The sequence below is a fragment of the Cannabis sativa genome, chromosome 1, assembly GCF_029168945.1.
Source record: "Cannabis sativa cultivar Pink pepper isolate KNU-18-1 chromosome 1, ASM2916894v1, whole genome shotgun sequence".
Lineage (NCBI taxonomy): Eukaryota > Viridiplantae > Streptophyta > Magnoliopsida > Rosales > Cannabaceae > Cannabis > Cannabis sativa.
Window position 1 is genome coordinate 66420097 of NC_083601.1, and position 19517 is coordinate 66439613.

The 19517-nt window shown below is 36.4% G+C and overlaps 2 protein-coding genes across 2 annotated transcripts; one reads left to right on the forward strand and one right to left on the reverse strand.

The window, feature by feature from the left end:
- The first annotated feature begins 348 nt into the window (after window positions 1-348).
- On the forward strand, window positions 349-1114 carry LOC115704209 (uncharacterized). The gene is made up of 2 exons (XM_061111553.1): window positions 349-555; window positions 689-1114. Exons 1-2 carry the CDS (start codon window positions 349-351, stop codon window positions 1112-1114), a joined length of 633 nt encoding a protein of 210 aa, XP_060967536.1.
- Window positions 1115-1710: 596 nt separating this feature from the next.
- LOC115704208 (uncharacterized) lies at window positions 1711-4047 on the reverse strand. Its single transcript, XM_061111560.1, has 8 exons — window positions 3898-4047; window positions 3457-3795; window positions 3277-3357; window positions 2852-3147; window positions 2582-2711; window positions 2301-2447; window positions 1951-2186; window positions 1711-1819 (listed from the first exon to the last, which is right to left on the reverse strand). The coding sequence occupies exons 1-8, from the start codon at window positions 4045-4047 to the stop codon at window positions 1711-1713; spliced, it is 1488 nt and encodes a 495-aa protein (XP_060967543.1).
- Between the last annotated feature and the right edge of the window lie 15470 nt (window positions 4048-19517).

Below are 19517 nucleotides of genomic sequence, written 5' to 3' on the forward strand. Positions count from 1 at the left end.
GAAATGGTTCTTCAAAAAATTTAAAGACGCGTATGGGGTCCGGGAACACCAATGCCTAATTTCAGACAGGAATGAAAGCCTCATCAAAGCAGCAAGAGAAATCTATCCAGAAATTACACACAGTTACTGCGGTTACCACATTTTGAGCAACCTTAAAACAAGCTTCAAACAACATGCTGCCAAATACAATCTGCCATTCTTTGGAGCAGCCAAAGCCTACACAGAAAAGCAATTCGAGTTCTACATGGCTGAATTGGATGGATTGGACAAACGCATAATACCTTACTAAAAAAAGTCGGTTATGAAAAGTGGTCAAGAAATCATAGCCAAAACAAGAGGTATTCTACAATGACCTCAAACATATCAGAATCACTGAACGCCGCAAATTTGGCAGCAAGGGAGCTACCAATTACAACGCTGCTAGAATGCTTGAGAGCACTGGTGCAACAATGGACGCATACTAATAGGACAAAAGCACACAACACCTTCACTAAGCTATCACCAACTGGAGAAGACATACTGCTGAAAAATTACACATACTCATTGAATCTGGAGGTAACATATTAATTATGAAAAACTAAACAAACAGTAAGTAAATGTGTTGTTGTAGTGTTGTTTTAATAGTTTTGTATTGTTGTTGTAACAATATCAGCTATGTTTGTTTTTTGTGTAATAAAATTTAAAACAGGTTAAAGCAACAACAGATTACTTATTTGAGGTAACAAGAATGAAAGAATCGTGGGAAGTAGACCTAGAAAAAAGAACATGCACGTGCAACAGGTTCCAAATAGATGAAATGCCATGTGGGCACGCTGTGGCCGTGATGAGGGAGATGAACATGGACCCGTACACCTACTGTTCAGATTACTACACAAAAAAAAATTGGCTGGCAACTTATTCAGGGACAGTTTACCCAATAGGACACCAAAGTGAGTGGGAGGTACCGGAAGAAGTGAAGAATATTATAGTCTTGCCTCTGCATGAAAGAGTAAAATCAAGAAGACCAAAAACATTAAGAAGGAAGGCTGGATGGGAAAAGGATCAACACAACAAGTGCAGCAAATGTGGTGAACTGGGGCATAACAAAAGAACATGCAGCAGAAGACGTAGATGAGAATAAAAACAACAACAGAACAACAGTGGAAAAACAAAAGAAAACTACACATACGTTTTGAGAATGAGATATTGAGGAATTTAAATTTCTGAAATACAAAAGGAATACAGTTTTTATTTGAAAACATTGATTACATTGGGATTTGATGATATTTTAGGATATTAAAAGATGTTGGATACTAAATTGAATATATATATGAAGTTTATTATTGAAACAGTTTGTATTTTTAATAATGAAATGAATATTTGTATTCAAAATGACAGAGAAACTATAAGAAAAAAAAACATAAAAAGAAGGGATGTGAAATGAAAATACTAACAAATTTAACATTACAACTTGTTTGTACATAAGAAGAAGAAAAAAAAACATACAAAAATAAAGATTACATATTGTCCACACAAAACGTAAGAAAACATAACAGAACACCAATGTTTGTTTTCGAAAACAACATAAAATAACATAAAAACAACATTAAAAAACCATAAGAACAATGACAGTCAGATTGAAAAAACAAATCACTTCTTGGGAAGGCTGGGAGGGGCCTCGGATTCACTTTCAATGTTCTCAAGTTGCTTCTTCATGCCATATTGATAAAATCACACAGCCAAACGATCGCGGTGAATTTCCACATCAAAACCAGAGGATGGGATGGGTTTGCCATCAATGAAATACTCAGCAAATGATGCTACAAAAACACCACAATCACTGGAAAAAAACAATAAGAAAACACAAAAACAGACACTATGAGAACACTAATTAAAATCAAAGTCACATAACAAAAACATAACAATACAAACAAGCAGTGAAAAACATTGAACACTATACATAAAACTTACGTTGTGACCTGCTCGGGTAAACCATCAACAACAACAATAGGGAACGGTTCCATCGTGCTAAACTTAGCTTCGTTGCGAAGGCCTTTGAAGTCTAACATAGAGAAGTAATATGGTAAAATAATAGAAAAAGGCTTGCAAGCCTCTTTTGCAGCTGTCATATACCTTCCAGAACGCAATGAATTGTACAGATATATTCGTCTGTCAACTATGTTTAGACGACCACAAATCCAATGATCCTGTAATTTTACATTGATAGGCATAACAACATGATCAACCAAATGCCAAGGAGTGGCACATAATATCTTACCACCTTAGATGTACTGGGCCACATTGTGAGAAAGAGACAACACCGATATATCGTTGTTTTTCTCAACAAACTTCTCATACAAACTTGTTATGCTAGAACAAAAAAGGCAATCAGTTGTGGTGACTTTGATTTTCGGCTTGGCTGAGTACATTATTTTCTTACAAAGATAGTAGAAAATAATGTCAATGTGCTGTACAGGAAAAAAAATTTAGTAAAAAATCATTCAATCTTATAAAAAAACTAACAGAACAACACTTAAAAACATAAAAAAAATTAAAAAAAACAACAAAAATATATAAATAATAATAATAATAAAAAACTTACAGAATTGGTAAGGAAACAATTAGGGTAGGCAAGGTTGTGAAACCACATCTTGTTGCTAATGTCCTCAACACCAAAACGAAATGGTGAAAATATTGTGTCCTTACCCTTACAATACACATTAGTTGTTGTGCTAAAAAAACAAATAAAAAAATATCAAAACACAAATAAAAAATTAAAAACTAAATGGAAAACAATAAGAGATATATAATTGAAAACACCTACAAAAATACTTACTTAGATTTATGCTTTCTAAGACCTGTATCAACTCACGTGACAAACTCAGCTTCCAATTGCGGATCGACAGGTTCACCAATCTTGTTGTCCAACGGGCTCAAATCACGCACATATTTAACGACCTTATAAACAGAATCATCAGGAGAAACTGAGGATGAACCTGATTTAGATGCACCAGAAGCAAGCTCAATCAATGGAGATTTCAAAACAACTCCTTTCTTCCGATCCCTCTTTTGAGGACGTAAAATAGGAGTCTCTTGAAAAACAACCATTTCAAGATCAGTCTTCTCAGAAGTCTCTACAGAAGCAGGGACATGAGTTGAGGAACCAATCTAAAAAAGAAAAAGGAAAAAAAGAAGACTTATTTTTTATTTCAAAAAGTACAATCAAAACACTATTAAAACAACAATAGAATATCATATAAACAGAAATTACAAAGAAAAAAGAAGAGAAATACAAACCAAATTCTCCACAGCTTTAACAGCAGATGCAATTGTTGCATCAACATCAATGTTCTCCTCCCCACCTTGAGACTGTTCAGGCTGACAACAAAAACAACATTAAAAAACTATTAAAACAAACTCAAAACACAAAATCTACACAAAGGGCACAAAAAAATGATGGCCAAACAAGAAATACACCTGTTTGATCTCTGCAATAGCTTCCACAGGGTCAGACTTCTTGGCATCATCCACCTTGCCGGTATCATCATCCCTCGAAATAACCTCAGGGACAACAACACCCTCATCATTACGAACATCCCCCGTGTGAGCCTCATCCTGACCAGCACAAATACCAGCTCCATCAAGATCATCATCATCATCATCAGTTTCATCCTCATGATGTTCATCTCCTTTGTCATCCTCAATTTTATCATCCTCATCTTCCTCTGAAGTAGAATCTTCATCATCCTCATTTTCTGAAGAACGAAGAGCATCTTCAGACTGAGATCCATTGTGAGTATTACCACCTTGGGATGACTGAGAACAAAAAAAACTTAAAAAATTAATGTACTGTATAAAACAACATAAAAACACTACTAAAAAAATAACAGAAAAAAGTAAAGACAATTAAAAAAACACCTCAATAAGAATGTCCAACTTCTTGTTCATCTCAGCCACAGATTTCATAAGTATCCCTTGCTGGCTGACAACAATTGATAAACTCTTTTTTAATTCCTCAAACTCAACTCGGGAGACATTCTCATGAGCAGATGATGAAGAAGCACCCATCAAGCCAGGTTGACCAACTTACTTGGAACCACCTTTAATTTTGAATTTGACAGCATCGGGAGTAGTCTCACCAGAGAAAAAATCAGTAAGGCTCAAACTCAGTCTCTCAACAAAAGTTGGAGTGATGTTTCGTAATTTTAACTGAAACAACAAAAACCAAAAAAAAAAGTATGCACATGAAACTGAAATTATAAAATAACAACAACAATCAAAACATAAAGTATAACTAATGTACACAAAAACAACATTAAAACAACAGTAGAAATAGTGTAAAAAACAACAGAATTACCTCTTTCAAAGACCTTTCGAAAATGAGGGTGTTCATGACATCCATTTTCACCTAACCCTCCTTGTCCTTGGGTAGTTTAGGCCAATTCAAAATCCTTGGAATGCCAACATTTGAGTACAACGAAAGTTTCCCAATAACGTATGGGCAACACTCGAAAAACCAGAATTGAATAGCCAAAGGAAAACCCAGTAACCTGTAATACCCACCATCCTCGTCACTACGAACTACCCTCTTATAACCAGAATCTATCTTACCCTTGAAAGAATGCATAGTGATATCAAAACAATGCTTGCCCCAACCAAATTCATTATATCGACCACTATCGACAACATCTATTTCCTCAGACGAAACAACTTTACCCGGGGGACCACCCAACAAATAACACTGCACAAAATACAAGACAACCAACTTGATTGCAAGATCATCGTTATCCTTCAGATTGTCAGCAATAAAAGCAGTCTGAATAGCACCCTTGGTAATTTTTTTGTACCCCTTAAAACAATGTTTGACCAATTCATTATCATCTTGCTTAAACTGATAAAAATCAGAATCAACATGACAATCTAACCCGGTGACCAACGCAAACTCTTCGATACTAAACCTAAGATATTTCCCTTGGACACAAACCCAAAACTCCAACCCATTAGGCTGCTGAACCTCCCTCAACAACAAACAATGAAGCAATTGGTAATGAATTATGTACTCCAGAATCCGAAGAAAATAACCAAACACAGATTTTGAAAAAATTTCCAATTGGCTTTCAGTTAGAATTCTCTTAATGTCTCCAATTACAGATTAATACCCAGATGTTACTACTCTAGAATGATAGAATTGAGATCGGGTGTACTTGCATTCCCAATCCTAAAAACAGAACAATAAAAACACTGCTAAAACACCATAAAACACTATGAAATAACAATCAAAAAAACAATAAAAAAAAACATAGAACAGAATGCATAACATGACAAACCTCAACAATCCTATTAACAGGAATTTCCTCTGCCACACCTGATGATGGCAACACCTTTACAGGGGATTTACCCTTGCCCTAAAATAAAACGAAACAACACCAACAAAACAACAAATAAAAATTAAAAAAAAAACACATAAATAAATCAAACAAGATATATAAAACAATTACAAATACAGAGACAAAAACAAACATATACCCAGTTATATGAACTTCAAAAATCGAATTTAACAAAAAAAAAAAAAATCAAAAACAACAAAAGATAAATAGTAAATTACCTTCACAGAGACAGGCGACTTAAGAAATTCAGATTCCAACTCAAAATCTGAGTCTGAGTTTTCAACCACAGTTCGAGGTCTTTTCCCTTGAGCGTTCTTCGAAGGTCCACCATGAGTTTTTCTTTTAGCAGAAGGGGAAGTGGGGCTAGGAGGGTTGTCTTTAATATTTTTTTTACCCATTTTTGATTTGGGTCTGGTTTTCTGGGATTGTTTTGTGGGTTTTGTAGCTTTAGCCGGAGAAGGAGATGAACGAGTAACGACCATTATAAGCAATTATGAAGGTATTTACAGACAAAAATAAGAAAAATGGGGGGGAAAATGAGAGGGAAGTTTAAGAAAGTGGGATGAGATTTGAAATTTTTTCAAATGCATAAACCACCCACTACTCGAAACTGTAAATGAAAACTGAAAATAGGGGAAGAAGATGAACAGTTGAAGGGAGAGTGGATTATAGTAAAAAAATTTATATTCGAAAAAAATAAAAACAAAATAAAAGAAATATATAAAAGTACATAACCTTTTTGATAAGAGTAGAAAACCGTCAAATCAAAAAAATAAAAAATGATTTCTTTTTTTTTTTTAAAAAAAAAACGTGGCAAAACCCTATCGTGACAAGTGTAAAGCAAAAAACCCTTGAATATTAAAGTTTGCAAAGGCAGTATACTGCCAAAAAAAAAAAACAGTACAAAAGTAAAATCCACCGTGTCACAGTACAAATGAAAAAAAAATGGAAAAAACAGTAATGAGTGTAAATTTCCCCTAAGAAAATGTGTCACATTTGGGCCGAAATAGGAATTTCACTAGGTGTAATTGGATGTACAACTAATGAACATTATATATTTAATGATTTATACCATTATTATATTTTTATTAGATTTTTACACCACATACTGAAATTTTCCAATTTATTTACTTTTTATTGTGAGGTGGAATTTTTTTTCAAAAATAATATATTTAAAAAAAAAAATACTGTGTAAAATTTATACTGCGTACTGTGTTAAGTTTTCACTGTTGTTCCGCGGTTATTTTTTAGTTGTTTCACTGTTGTTTTATTTGTTCTATTTTATTGTTTTACGGTTGTTTTATAAAAAGATAGTAGAAAAATTCTATATAACAGTAAAATTGTAAATTTTTACTCAAAATTCAGTATTTTTGTAATTTTTATTTAATTTACATTAAAATAACAATTAAGGTGTCAAATTATGTCTCCTGAACTTGTAAGGTCGTTAAAAATGCCCCTGAACTATATTTGTATATAAAAAAAAATACAATTTGTAGGATCCTACAAATTCTACATCACATTCTAATTTCTTTAAGTTGTCGGAGCTTAGCTCTCCGACCAGTCCCAAAACCTGTTTTGTTAACTTTTGTTGTTTTAGCTCAGACCATTCCATTAAGAACTTTTGGTATGGTTCTCATTGAAAATAGTCTAAGGGATATCTGTAGCCTTATTTTTAGAATGATAAATCTGTAGCTAGGGGTGTTCATTGGATCACATCCAATGGATTTGGACCCATCCGATCCAATCCAATTGAATTAAGTCATCCAATCCGATCCGATCCAATAGACGTATTGAATTGGATCAGTTCCATCCATTGGATGCTTTAACTAGTTTTTTATTGGATTGGATTGGATCCATCCAATAGATCTCATGGATGAATCCAATCCATTTAGCCACTATTTAGGCTGATTTCATTAAAAAGAAAAAAATATATGACAAAACATAATTTAAAACCTAATAATCTAACATAGATAATAAAATAATATATAAAATATTAAACAAAATAAATAAATATATAAAATTATAAATATTAAATATAATTGGATGGACATTGGATGATATTGAATTGGATCGGTTCGGTTATCCAATGGATTAGATGTCTCATCCAACATCCGATCCAATCCAATTGGATTTTTAAAATTTGCATCCGATCCGATCCAATTATGATTAGATATCCGATTCTATTGGATCGGTTGAGATTGGATCAGTCGGTTGGGATTGGATTGGATGACTTTCTGCACACCCCTATCTGTAGCTAATCTCTCCCTCTCATGTACTTTGCTATGTTTTTTATTGCACAAATATAGTTTCTTTAGCAACTATACGGTTTTTTCCTCTTCTCCACTTTGTTGACAGAGAAAAAAAACCCAGAGCTCGAGAAACGGTTACTTTTTTTTTTCTTCATATTAACCTTCATAGTAACTAGATTTTCAAAGCCAAACCAGATTTATGGCTCGGGAGATCGACGATAAAGATTTGGTTCTTTCAATCTCACTCAAATTAATAGTTTCTTTGAGAGGGCTAGTAGCTAGTAGTGGGGCTTGGACTTAATACCAGGTATGTGTTTTTTTCTTTGTTTTTTTTGATGCAGAGATAGTGATAAAAAATCAATCTTGGTGTGTTAGCTTTTGAAGTTTGAGTCTTTATGACTCAGTACAAGTACTAGCTTTATATTAATTGTAAGCAAATGGAAATTATAGTTAGTTAAATATGATTTGTAGGGTTTAATAGAAAAAAAATTGTATAATCTTTGTTGTAGCAACTAGTCCTGGACTAAGAGGTTGCAAATCTCTATTTATTTACTTGAGTTAAGTTACCAAATGAGATTGTAAAATTGAATTGAATTACATGTGTTGTGTTGAATCGAAAAATCATGTTACAAAACTCTTTTAATTTACTCTCGTGAGTAGTGAAATTATTTGAATTATTTGTATTGAGTTGCAAATCTCTATAAATTTACTTGTGCTATGTTGCAAAATTGAATTAAATTACTTGTATAGAGTTGCCAAAATTGAATGTGTTGGCATGATTGATTTTGGTGGCAGCTAGTTATCATAGATTTGTTTTAAGTTGTAGAATGTAGAATATAAGAGGAGACTAGAATGTTTTAAGTTGTTGTTGATGATGATCTTCCCTCTCTCCCCTCCTTTGATTTTTATATTATAAATAGATTATTAGCAGCAACAAGATAAATTTGAGATTCCTTCTGCCATCCATATTAAAATCAGTTTTTCTCTATCAATATCACCGAAATTGTAGTCTTTGGGAAATATTGAAAGATTGGAAAAGCATGGTTTTAGATAAGAAGGCAGAAATCGGTAACTCAACCACAAAGCTAGAACAATTTCGATGTTGTGAGAATTGGGCAACTCCCACACATCACTCAACAGTACATGTCTCCACTCGACATGAGTTGACATAGATCGTAAAAGACCAGCCATTGACTTTACAGCTAAAGGAAGCCCCTTACACTTGTTGACAATTTCTCTTCCGATTTCTTGCAACTCAAACAACACCACCTCATTAGAGCCTACATTATCAAACACATGCTCTATAAATAACTTCCAACATTCATCATCAAACATCTTCTTAAGTTGGTAAGTTTGAACATGTAACACCCTAACTAGCATAGGCGTGTTAACATGATTTTAAACGTACTGTGCAGCTCGTTGCTAATCAACGAGGTTATTAAAAATCGTGAATAATTAAAATTTGTTTGTTTAATTAAAAAATTAAAGTATTACATTTATAACCTTTCGGGATCCCGTTTATAAAATACTTCATAAAAGTTTGCTATACATATAATCAAAAGTTTGTTGCTCAGCGGCTATACAGCAAAAGCCTCGATGTCCCAAGGATCGTATGCTGTAGGCCTAACCGCCTCGACATGTACAATCTTCATCTGCTCGCTCTCACGGCTCCTCAACTTTAGCCTTGCCCTTACCTACACATAACAATACCACTGTGAGTCGACAGACTCAGTAAGAAAAGCATAACATCTAACATACAAATCACCCGAGTTATAACCTGGCGCCCATACAACCGATCATAACCCTAATCCCCGTGTCCCACATGGTGCTGAGTCTAGAACGTTCGTCCGACGGTACTATTGACCATAATATCAGCCTATACTCAGTATGTTAGGCATACTCTAACCATACCGATGTGATACTGTCAAGTAGTACAGTACTATCGACCATAATATCAGCCTATACTCGGTACGCTACTCATACTCTAGTTGTACCGATGTGATACTGTCACATAGTACAAAATCCAACATACATATCTAATGTAATCTAACAGGCTTACTGACATGCACACTAAACATGTATATACATATGCATATTGTTATACTAATCTTACCTTGATTCCGAATTCAGGTGTGCCGGCCAACCTGAGTGGAACAACTGCTCAGCGAATTACAGACTCCTAAATCACATCAATCATAACATAGGTAAGTGACACGCTAAATCACTTTTCAGGGACTTAAACTTGAAACTAAAAGCTTCCCTATCGATGGATAACATGTCAATACCTTAAACATCTCAAAAAATGGGAAACCTAGGGTTCCCAAAACTGCCCCAACCGGTAGGCCGGTTCCCAACTGGAATTTTGGTTCTGAGGGGTTTCTTGGGGACCAATCGGAATTCCGGTTCCTAGAGGTTCCCCTGAACCGGAATTCCAGTTCAATGCAGGAAAGGTTTCAAAAATTCATATCTCACTAAAAACAACCCCAAATCATACCAAACTTTCCAGACCTGCTCCATATATCCCAAAGAACATATTCAAAGCAACAAAACAACAATCAAAGCTCAAAATCAAGACTTGCCATTAAAGCTCCAAGTTTGAGTTCCAAAACTCAAAACTTGGTTAAACTAATCAACAACTACTAAAACATGCTTAAATCAACCTTTCTAAACATATAATAACTTCTGAAAACTATATCAAACTCCAACAGCAAAAACAACCACCAAAAACACAAAAACATGCATGATCCACTTCTAAAAATTTAAGAAACTTAAGAGAGTAACGACAAGAGTTTACCTAGCAGTTAAGAATACTTAAATCCAGCTGAAACTAACTTTAATGGAGGACAAATTTCAGCAAGCCCTAGCTACCTCTAGGTAAAATCGAGAGAGAGAGAGAGAGAGAGAGAGAGAGAGAGAGAGAGAGAGAGAGAGAGAGAGAGAGAGAGAGAGAGAGAGAGAGAGAGAGAGAGAGAGAGAGAGAGAGAGAGAGAGAGAGAGAGAGAGAGAGAGAGAGTTGAGAGAAAAGCTTTCTTTTTCAATTTTTCTATTTTGAAGATAAATGAGTAAATACATTTTGTTTTATTTAGAAAATATATCAGCTACATTAGTTAATAAAAATCAGTTTTATTAACTTAGGCAAACTCACAAAAAGAGAAAAGGCTAATGGGGCAAAATGACCATTTTGCCCCTCCCACAATAAAAATCATAAAATAGCACTAAGGGTATTTTGGTAAATTCTAGAATCCCAACTATTCCCGAAATTCCCAATTTCTAAACTAATGTGCCGCTATACTAAAAATACTAAGATGTGATTCTAATAGCCAAACACTGCGTTCCAATGTTGTTGGGCACTGAAAATGCAAAATTATGAAATTTCTATATATGACATTTAAAATGTATTCTGAATTCAAATAAATCACCATAAATTAATAATTTAAAATTAATAAATAATTTCCATAATTAAACCCTAATTAATAGCTAATTTCCAAATTTAAGCTAAGCGGTCTTTACAACTATCCCCCCCTAAAAGGATTTCGTCCTCGAAATCTTACCTGAATAACTCTGGATATTAGGCTTTCATGTCTGATTCTAACTCCCAGGTGGCTTCCTCCACCTTGCTATTTCTCCAGAGTACTTTGACCAAAACTATGGTCTTATTCCGAAGGACTTTATCCTTCCAATTAAGGATCTGCACTGGCATTTGTTCATATGACATATCTGGCAGCAGCTCAAGACTTTCATAGCTAAGTACATGAGTAGCATCTAAAACGTATTTTCTTAGCATAGAGACATGGAATACGTTGTGAACTGCTGAAAGAACCGGAGGCAAAGCTAATCGATATGCCACTTGTCCAACCTTTTTGAGAATCTCGAAACGTCTTGTAAATCTAGGGCATAACTTGTCTCTTTTCCCGAAACGCTTGATCCCCTTCACTGAAGATACTCGTAAAAACGCATGATCCCCTACTTGGAACTCAATATTTCTGCATTTCGGATCTGCATAACTGTTTTGTCTACTTTGAGAGGCAAGCATTCTAGCTTTAATCTTCTCAATTACCTCATTGGTCCGTTGTATTGATCCTGGACCTAGGTATTTCTTCTCCACCGTCTCATCCCAGTGGATGGGAGATCTACACTTTCAACCATATAAGCCATCCCTATCGTACTCTGGTAACTGTTATTGTACGAAAATGCAATCAACGGTAGGTACTTACTCCAGGAGCCTTCAAAATCCATAACACAGGCTTGTAACGTATCTTCCAGTATCTGAATCGTCCTTTCAGACTGTCCATCTGTCTGAGGATGGAAAGCTATACTGAACATCAGTTTAGTACCCATAGCCCGTTGCAAACTCTGCCAAAACTTAGAGGTAAACTTCGGATCTCTATCCGAAACTATGGATTTTAGTACACCATGCAATCTTACTATTTCTTTGACGTACAAATCTGTGTACTGATCCACTAGAAAGGTTGTTTTAACTGGTAGAAAATGAGTAGACTTCGTAAATCGATCTACCACAACCCAAATTGAATCAAATAAACCCGTGGTTCTAGGTAATCCAACCACAAAACTCATTGTGATATCCTCCCATTTCCACTCAGGTAGGGTTAAAGGCTACAACAACCCTGCTGGTCTCTGATGCTCAGCCTTAATCTGCTGACAAGTTAGGCATGTCGATACAAATTCTACCACATTCTTCTTCATTCCGCTCCACCAGAAGTAGGGTTTAAGATCCTGATACATCTTTGTGGTGCCAGGATGCAAAGAATATGGAGTAGTATGAGCCTCTTCGAGAATTTCATTTCTAAGTTCACACTATTAGGAACACAGACTCTGGTCTTAAATAACAGTATTCCACTATCTGCACTGTAAAGTCTTTAGCTTTCCCAGCTGAAATCTCTTCTCTGACTTTTATTAGCTCTGGATCAGTTAGCTGAGCCACTTTAATACGTTCTAACAGATCTGACTGTAGCGTCAAGTTATGAAGTTTTCCTACTACAAACTCGATGCTTGATCTGACCATATCCTATGCTAACTGAGGTGAAATTTGAATCATGCTAGCTATCTGCCCGGGACCCTTTCTGCTCAGGGCATCAGCCACTACATTGGCTTTCCCAAGATGATAAAGGATCTCACAGTCGTAATCCTTAACCAACTCTAACCAACACCTCTGTCTCATATTCAAATCTTTCTGAGTAAAAAAATATTTGAGACTTTTATGGTAGGTATAAATTTCACATCTCTCTCCATAGAGATAATGCCACCAAATCTTTAAAGCAATCACTACTACAACAAGTTCTAGGTCATGAGTTGGGTATCGCTGTTCATAATCTTTCAATTGACGGGAGGCATAGGCAATAACCTGATCGACTTGCATCAAAACACACCCCAGACCCTGTCTAGATGCATCATAATAAACCACAAACTTCTCTCTATCAGAAGGCAGAGCTAGCACTGGAGCTGTAATTAATCTCTGCTTTAGCTCTTGGAAGCTAGCCTCACACTTATCTGACCACACAAAACGCTAATTTTTCTTAGTAAGCTCGGTTAAGGGTGTTGAAATTTTAGAAAACCCTTCTACAAACAAACGATAATAACCAGCCAGACCTAAGAAGCTTCTAACTTCAGTCACAGGTTTTGGTCTTGGCCAATCCCTGACGGATTCAATCTTTCCTGGATCCACCTTGATCCCATCTTTGCTAACAATGTGCCCAAGGAAGGATACCTGCGACAGCCAAAATTTACACTTCTTGAATTTGGCATACAACTTATGTTCTCAAAGCCGTTGCAGAACCATCCGAAGATGGTTCTCATGCTCCTTGTCTGATTGAGAATACACAAGGATGTCGTCGATAAACACAATAACACAAATATCGAGGAAATCCTTGAATACTGTAATGACCGCTATAGTAATGTGGATTAGTAAAGGCAATTAGCACTAATTTTTATTATTTTATTATTATTTGTGAATTAATTTAATTGTGGACCCCAATATTTAGAAATAAATATTAGAGTTATAATTTCTCAATTCCGGAGATTTTATTAAACTCTAGGGGTATTATTTAGCTTATATGTGAAATATGTTATTTTTATAATTTTTGCTCGGCGACAACGGAAAATACGATGGATGGCTAGATTGATCACATGGGTAAGTTTAGAACCTAATTTCATAGTGGGAAATATTTTAGAGAAAATAAATTATCGGGATTGAGTGGGGTTATAGAATTTGACCATTTTACCCCTAGTTTTAGAAATACCCTAGTTTTAAGTTAAGGGGCATTTTAGTCATTTGCTATTAAGTGGAATAGGTGGCTGTCCCTTTAGTTGACACCTAGCACTCTCATTAAAATTCAGCAAGGGATTAGTGAGTGATTCCCTTTTCATTTGAAAAATAAGTTTAGAAATTAAAAGAAAAAAATCAAGATAGAACCTCTCTCTCTCTCTCTCTCTTGCATTCGGCTGGGACAAACCAAGGGAGTTTGTTGTTGATTGTTGGATTTCAGCAAGGATTTCAGAGAAGAAAATCAATCTAAGGTAAGTTCCAATGAAACCCTTCTTAGTTTTCAAGTTTTTAAGTTAGGTTAAAATGGTGATTTTGATTATGAGGGGCTGTTAGGTTTTAAAATGCTTAGGGTTCAATTTCTAGGGTTAGTTTGAGTTAATCTAAGTCCCTAGCAGCTGGTTTTGATGCTTGATGTTAGTTCTAAGCAAGCTTGAGTTTTGAAACTCACGCTTTGAGCTTTAATGGCAACTTGAGATTTATTGTTTTGTTTTGTGAATTATTGGTTGGAAATGGTTGTTTATGCATTGTGTAGGTGTACTGGAGAGTTTGATAAAGTTTGGTTGAGATTTGAGGTCATGGGGGAAATTTTTGGGTTCCCAGCACAGAACCGGAATTCCGGTTCTGGGGGACCTGTACCAACCGGTCGACCGGATGGTGACCCAGAACCGGATTTCCGGTTGGAAACTGGTCTGCCTGTTGGGGAAATTTTTAGATACCTAGTTTTGCCCAATTTTGAGATATTTAGGGTATTTCCATGAGGTTTATCGATAGGGAAACTTTTAGTTTCAAGTTTAAATCCTGAAAAGTGATTTGGCGAGTCACTCATCTGTGTTACAATTATTGTGATTAGGGCATCCATCTAGCACGTGATTTCCGTTCAGGTCGGCCAGCACACTTGAATTCGGAAAATAGGTAAGAACTGTGTATAATGTATGATGTGATTATCTGAATGTGTGTATATGTGTTTGTATATGCATGCTTGAATTATGTTATGCACTACCAACACTTGTATGAATAAGTTATAGAGTGCATTGGTATAGTGATTATTATCGTTGTGAGTACGATACAGTGATACCAACACGGGCACGGGAAAATGCTAAGGTGTGTGGTACATCACACAGTGTTACTCAGTGTTTGGGGTAAACCCTACCAACACTCGTACAGTGAGGTACGATGTGTATGTGGTATAGTGGTTGTACCCTAGTGTTGAACGTTCATACTCATCTGTTAAGCTCTGTAAATAGATGTATGGGCGCCTATTTACAGGTCGAAAATTATATGGTATGTTATATGCATTTCTTACTGAGTCTGTTGACTCACAGTTTCTGCTTCCATGTGTAGGTAAAGGAAAGGCGAAGGCTGAACAAGAATGTGTTGGGTTTTGTGCCCTAAATAAAACCCATTACAATCTGATTAGTTATCAATTTAGAATTTTGAAGTGAATTATGATTACATGTATGTTACATGTTTATGGTTTAATATACATACTTGATATATGCACAAAATCAGTTAAATCCAGAACATATAGTTATTCACAATTACAGTATTGTCAATAAAGTGGAATGTGATTGTGATTATATGATTCAAAAGATTTGGTCCCTGTTCATCCGTGTTTTGGATTTACACTGATGTGATAATGAGCGATGAAGTATACTTACACTTGGAGTAAGTGTTATGTTCTTTCCAGAACATTGGCAAAGTATACTAGTTTCGAATGTATGGAGTATGCATTGGACTGGACCGATATTGAACTTGGTCAAAGATATTGTAAACTTACCGTTGTATCTTTCCAAGTCAATGTCAGAAGTTGATCTTAGATTAAGAGAATCTAAATCCTGATATGCTCAGGCTCAATCTCAGGAGTGCTATTCTTGTTCTTTGATTTATTAGTTAAGTCTACTTTTGGGTCAGGATAATACATATATTTTGGGAACATGATAGCATAACTGAGTGGGAGTGCTGAACATAAATATGGAAATCTATAGCTTCTACTGGTGTATAGAAGTAAAGTGATGATTCCTTTTGAGCTTAGTTAAATAGAAGGAAATAGATGAGCTCTTGTTTCAGTGACTGTATGTCAGATCACTAAAACATCATTTACAGGTAACTAAGTGTTCAAAGGGGCAAAATACATTGAGGGGTGTAAACGGTAAATTGGTCCCATCTCGATGTAAATCATCTATGTAGAGGATCTCTAAATCACATTAAGATTATAACAATGGTTAAATGAGATAGCATATTGATATCGTGAAACATATGATATGCTCTATATAAGTCTGAGAGTCCAATTCCAAATTCTAAGAGTGGATTCAACGAGGAATTAATAAGTTAGGGATTTACTTGGTAAATCGGTTCAACTTATTGGAAGCTCAGCATATAGATCCATGGTCCCCATTCTAGTTGAGACTATACTGTTTGTAAGACTCTGTAATTGATTTATTATTAATCGATTATAATTCTAAAAGTTAGACTATGTCTAATTTGTGAATTCTCACAGTTTAAGGATGAAATTGTAAATAGGAGGGTTTCTAGGTTTAATTATTAATTAAGAGACTTTTCATGTCTAATTAATAATTATTTTAAATGGCAATATTATTTAATAATCTATTTTAGTTATTAAATAATTAGTTTTGGCATTTAGGAAAAATGGCATTTTTGGAGAAATAGAAATAAAATTGAGGAAACTGCAAAATTCCAGTGAGGCCCATACACACCATGGCCGGCCACCCTTTGCATGTTTCCCAATCATTATTTTCAATTTAAATTGCCATATAATTGCTAATCAAAGCAAGTCTAAATAGGAAAGTGGTGGATCACACTAAATAAGCAGTTATTCAATTACACAGTAAAAGAGGAAACTGTTTATTTGGAAAGTTGTGCTCTTCCCTTTTCCAATATATAGCCGCCTCCTCTCTCTACTCTTGGCATGCTTGGGCAAGCTTTTGCTTTGCATTGTGACACACGAAATCAAGAGAGAATTTCGAAATTCCTAGTGAGAGAGAAGTGCCCACACACATCACTCAGTACCTCATTATAGTTTGGAAGACTGTGAAGGATCACATCCAACTGAAGAACTTTCGGGCTCAGATCTTGATTATACTCTGCTACAGACAGGAATCAAGAGTTAGAGATCTGAGTGGAAGGAGACATTAATTCTGCTGCCATCACTGTAAGTTATTCTTAACTTTTATGTGTTTAGTTCATCGTTTTAGAAGTTCAGTACTAGGTTGTTAAATCAACATACTTGTGAGTAGATTTAAGATCCTGGATAAATATAATTCCAACAGAATGAACCTGAGCTCGGGTGAGATTGTACATGTCAAGCAGCGCGACCTGGAGTGTTCGGTCTCGGGACATCTGGGAGTTGTATTTTGAAAGTCGCTGTGCGACCTGGAAATTATGTATTTTGAAATGTATAGTTTGAAAAGTAAATTTTACAAAGTTTGAAAACGGGATCTCGGAATTTGTAAATATTATAATATATTACAAAGTTTAGTATTTAAAGCAAAAGTTTTAATTTGACACGTTTTTCGAGAAATTTCTTTGATTAGCAAAGATTGCACAATAATTAAAAAAAAGCACTGTAGTGTGCCTTAGCATTAGGGCGTTACAATTTTGGTATCAGAGCCGCTAGGTTTGTCTACCGAAGCTTGCTGAGACATGTACAATCTTCATCAAAGAAAGCTCGGTTCACGGTTCAGTAAGCCTGTACTTGTTTAGTACTTAAAATAAATATGAATGTGAAAGCATGTTAGGAAGCATATTAGATTTTAATTAATTATTTATAAAAGTGTGTTGCCTTTAAGTATTTAAGAGCGGTGTTAAGTTTTGATCGCTGTCTAACCTGCCTGGCTTATGGATTCGCAGGCTAAGTCCTATTAAATGGACGCCCCGCGAAATACAAGAAGTCAGGGTGGCATCGTTGAGACCGGAGGCGGTCAGAGGAATCCTCAAAATCCTCGTGGTCGCGGCCGTGGCAGAGCTCAGGTTGGTCGCCCTGTAAATCCACCTCAAGCTCCTCCTGACTGGGAGCAAAGATTTGCTGAAATGCGAGATAGAATCCGCCAACAAGATGAAGAGATCCAAAGATTGAGGCAGCAGGGTCCTCCTGCCGTGCCTCCTCAAGTGGTTCAGGCCGTTGCAGTTCCTGCAGTGCCAGCAGAACAACCTGTTGCTGGCAACCGTATGGAGCCGTTGTACGAAAGATTCTGGAAACAGGCACCCCCAGTGTTTCTGGGAGGTCCTGATGTGATGAAGGCCGAGCAATGGCTTTCGGTGATTGATCGTATTCTCAATTTTATGGGAGTGGTTGGAAATGACCGGGTGACCTGCGCCACTTTTCAGTTTCAGGAAGACACTCTCGTGTGGTAGGAGTTGATAACCCTCTTTCGAGACGTCACGCTGATGACCTGGGAAGAATTCAAGGAGTTGTTTAACTCCAAGTATTACAATGAAGCAGTCCGCAGTGCAAAGCGGAAAGAGTTTACTGAATTAGTTCAAACTGAGGGAATGTTGGTTACAGAGTGTACGACAAAGTTTGACCGTTTGGCCAAGCTTGCAGCGGGGATTGTCCCAACCGACTTCAGTAAGAAAGAAAAATATTTGGCGGGTTTGAGTGCAAAGATTCGACATGATCTAGTGATTACTACCACTGAAGCAACCACATATGCAGAGATGGTTGAAAAGGCTCTGAGAGCCGAGGGTGCAGTGAAATTTCTTCAGGAGCCCCGGGTGACTCCAAGTGTTGGTGGGACCCCCACTGTTCCTACTCCTGTTTATGGTAGGGATGGTGGTGACTCCACCACCGAGCAGAAAAGAAAAATTGTTCCGGCTTCTGGTGGTTCGGGGCAAAGTAAGCGATTCCGTGGGAACCAAGGCAGAGGAGGACGCCAGGGTTACTCTTATCCGTAGTGTCCACGGTGCAAGAAACATCATCCGGGAGAGTGTAACCGGAAGACATGCTTCCTGTGTGGCATGGTGGGGCATTTCAAGAAAGATTGTCCCCAGGCAAAGAAAGAGGAGCCGAAAGTAGAAGTGAAACCGGTTCCTGCTCGAGTGTTTGCCATTACCCAAGCTGATGCTGCAGCTAGTCCTTCTGTTGTGACAGGTCAGCTTCCCGTCAACAACTTATTGTTTATAGTATTATTTGACTCGGGAGCTACACATTCATATGTGGCTACAAGAGTAATTGATCTTTTGGGTAGGCCTTGTGATATTTTAGAAAGAGGGTTTGGAACCCTAATGCCTAGCGGGGAATTGGTTATCTCTAATAGGCGCATTAGGTCTATGCCAATGAGGATCGAAGATAGGGAATTGAGTACTGACCTCATAGAATTGAAATTAACTGAGTTTGACATTATACTGGGAATGGATTTTCTATCCAAGTATTCGGCCAGTATAGATTGTAGGCGAAAAATGGTGACTTTTCAGCCGGAAGGTGAAGATCCATTTGTTTATGTTGGGTCAGTTTAGGGGTCTCGGATCCCGGTTATTTCTGTGCTGAGGGCTAGAGATTTACTATGCAATGGTTGTGTAGGATTTCTAGCGGTGGTATTTGACTCCAGCAGACCTGAAACATTTGGGCCTGAGGTAGTCCGGGTGGTGAAAGATTTTCTTGAT

Excerpts from the sequence above, each read along its gene's own strand:
- LOC115704208 (XM_061111560.1), bottom strand. The coding sequence starts at position 4,047 with ATGGGTGCTTCTTCATCATCTGCTCATGAGAATGTCTCCCGAGTTGAG. Across the intron at positions 2,448-2,581 it reads ATTGTTTCCTTACCAATTCT|CACATTGACATTATTTTCTA; the intron begins GTAAGTTTTTTA and ends TTTCCTGTACAG. Across the intron at positions 2,187-2,300 it reads AGAAAAACAACGATATATCG|GATCATTGGATTTGTGGTCG; the intron begins GTGTTGTCTCTT and ends GTAAAATTACAG.
- LOC115704209 (XM_061111553.1), top strand. The coding sequence starts at position 349 with ATGACCTCAAACATATCAGAATCACTGAACGCCGCAAATTTGGCAGCA. Across the intron at positions 556-688 it reads CATACTCATTGAATCTGGAG|GTTAAAGCAACAACAGATTA; the intron begins GTAACATATTAA and ends AATTTAAAACAG.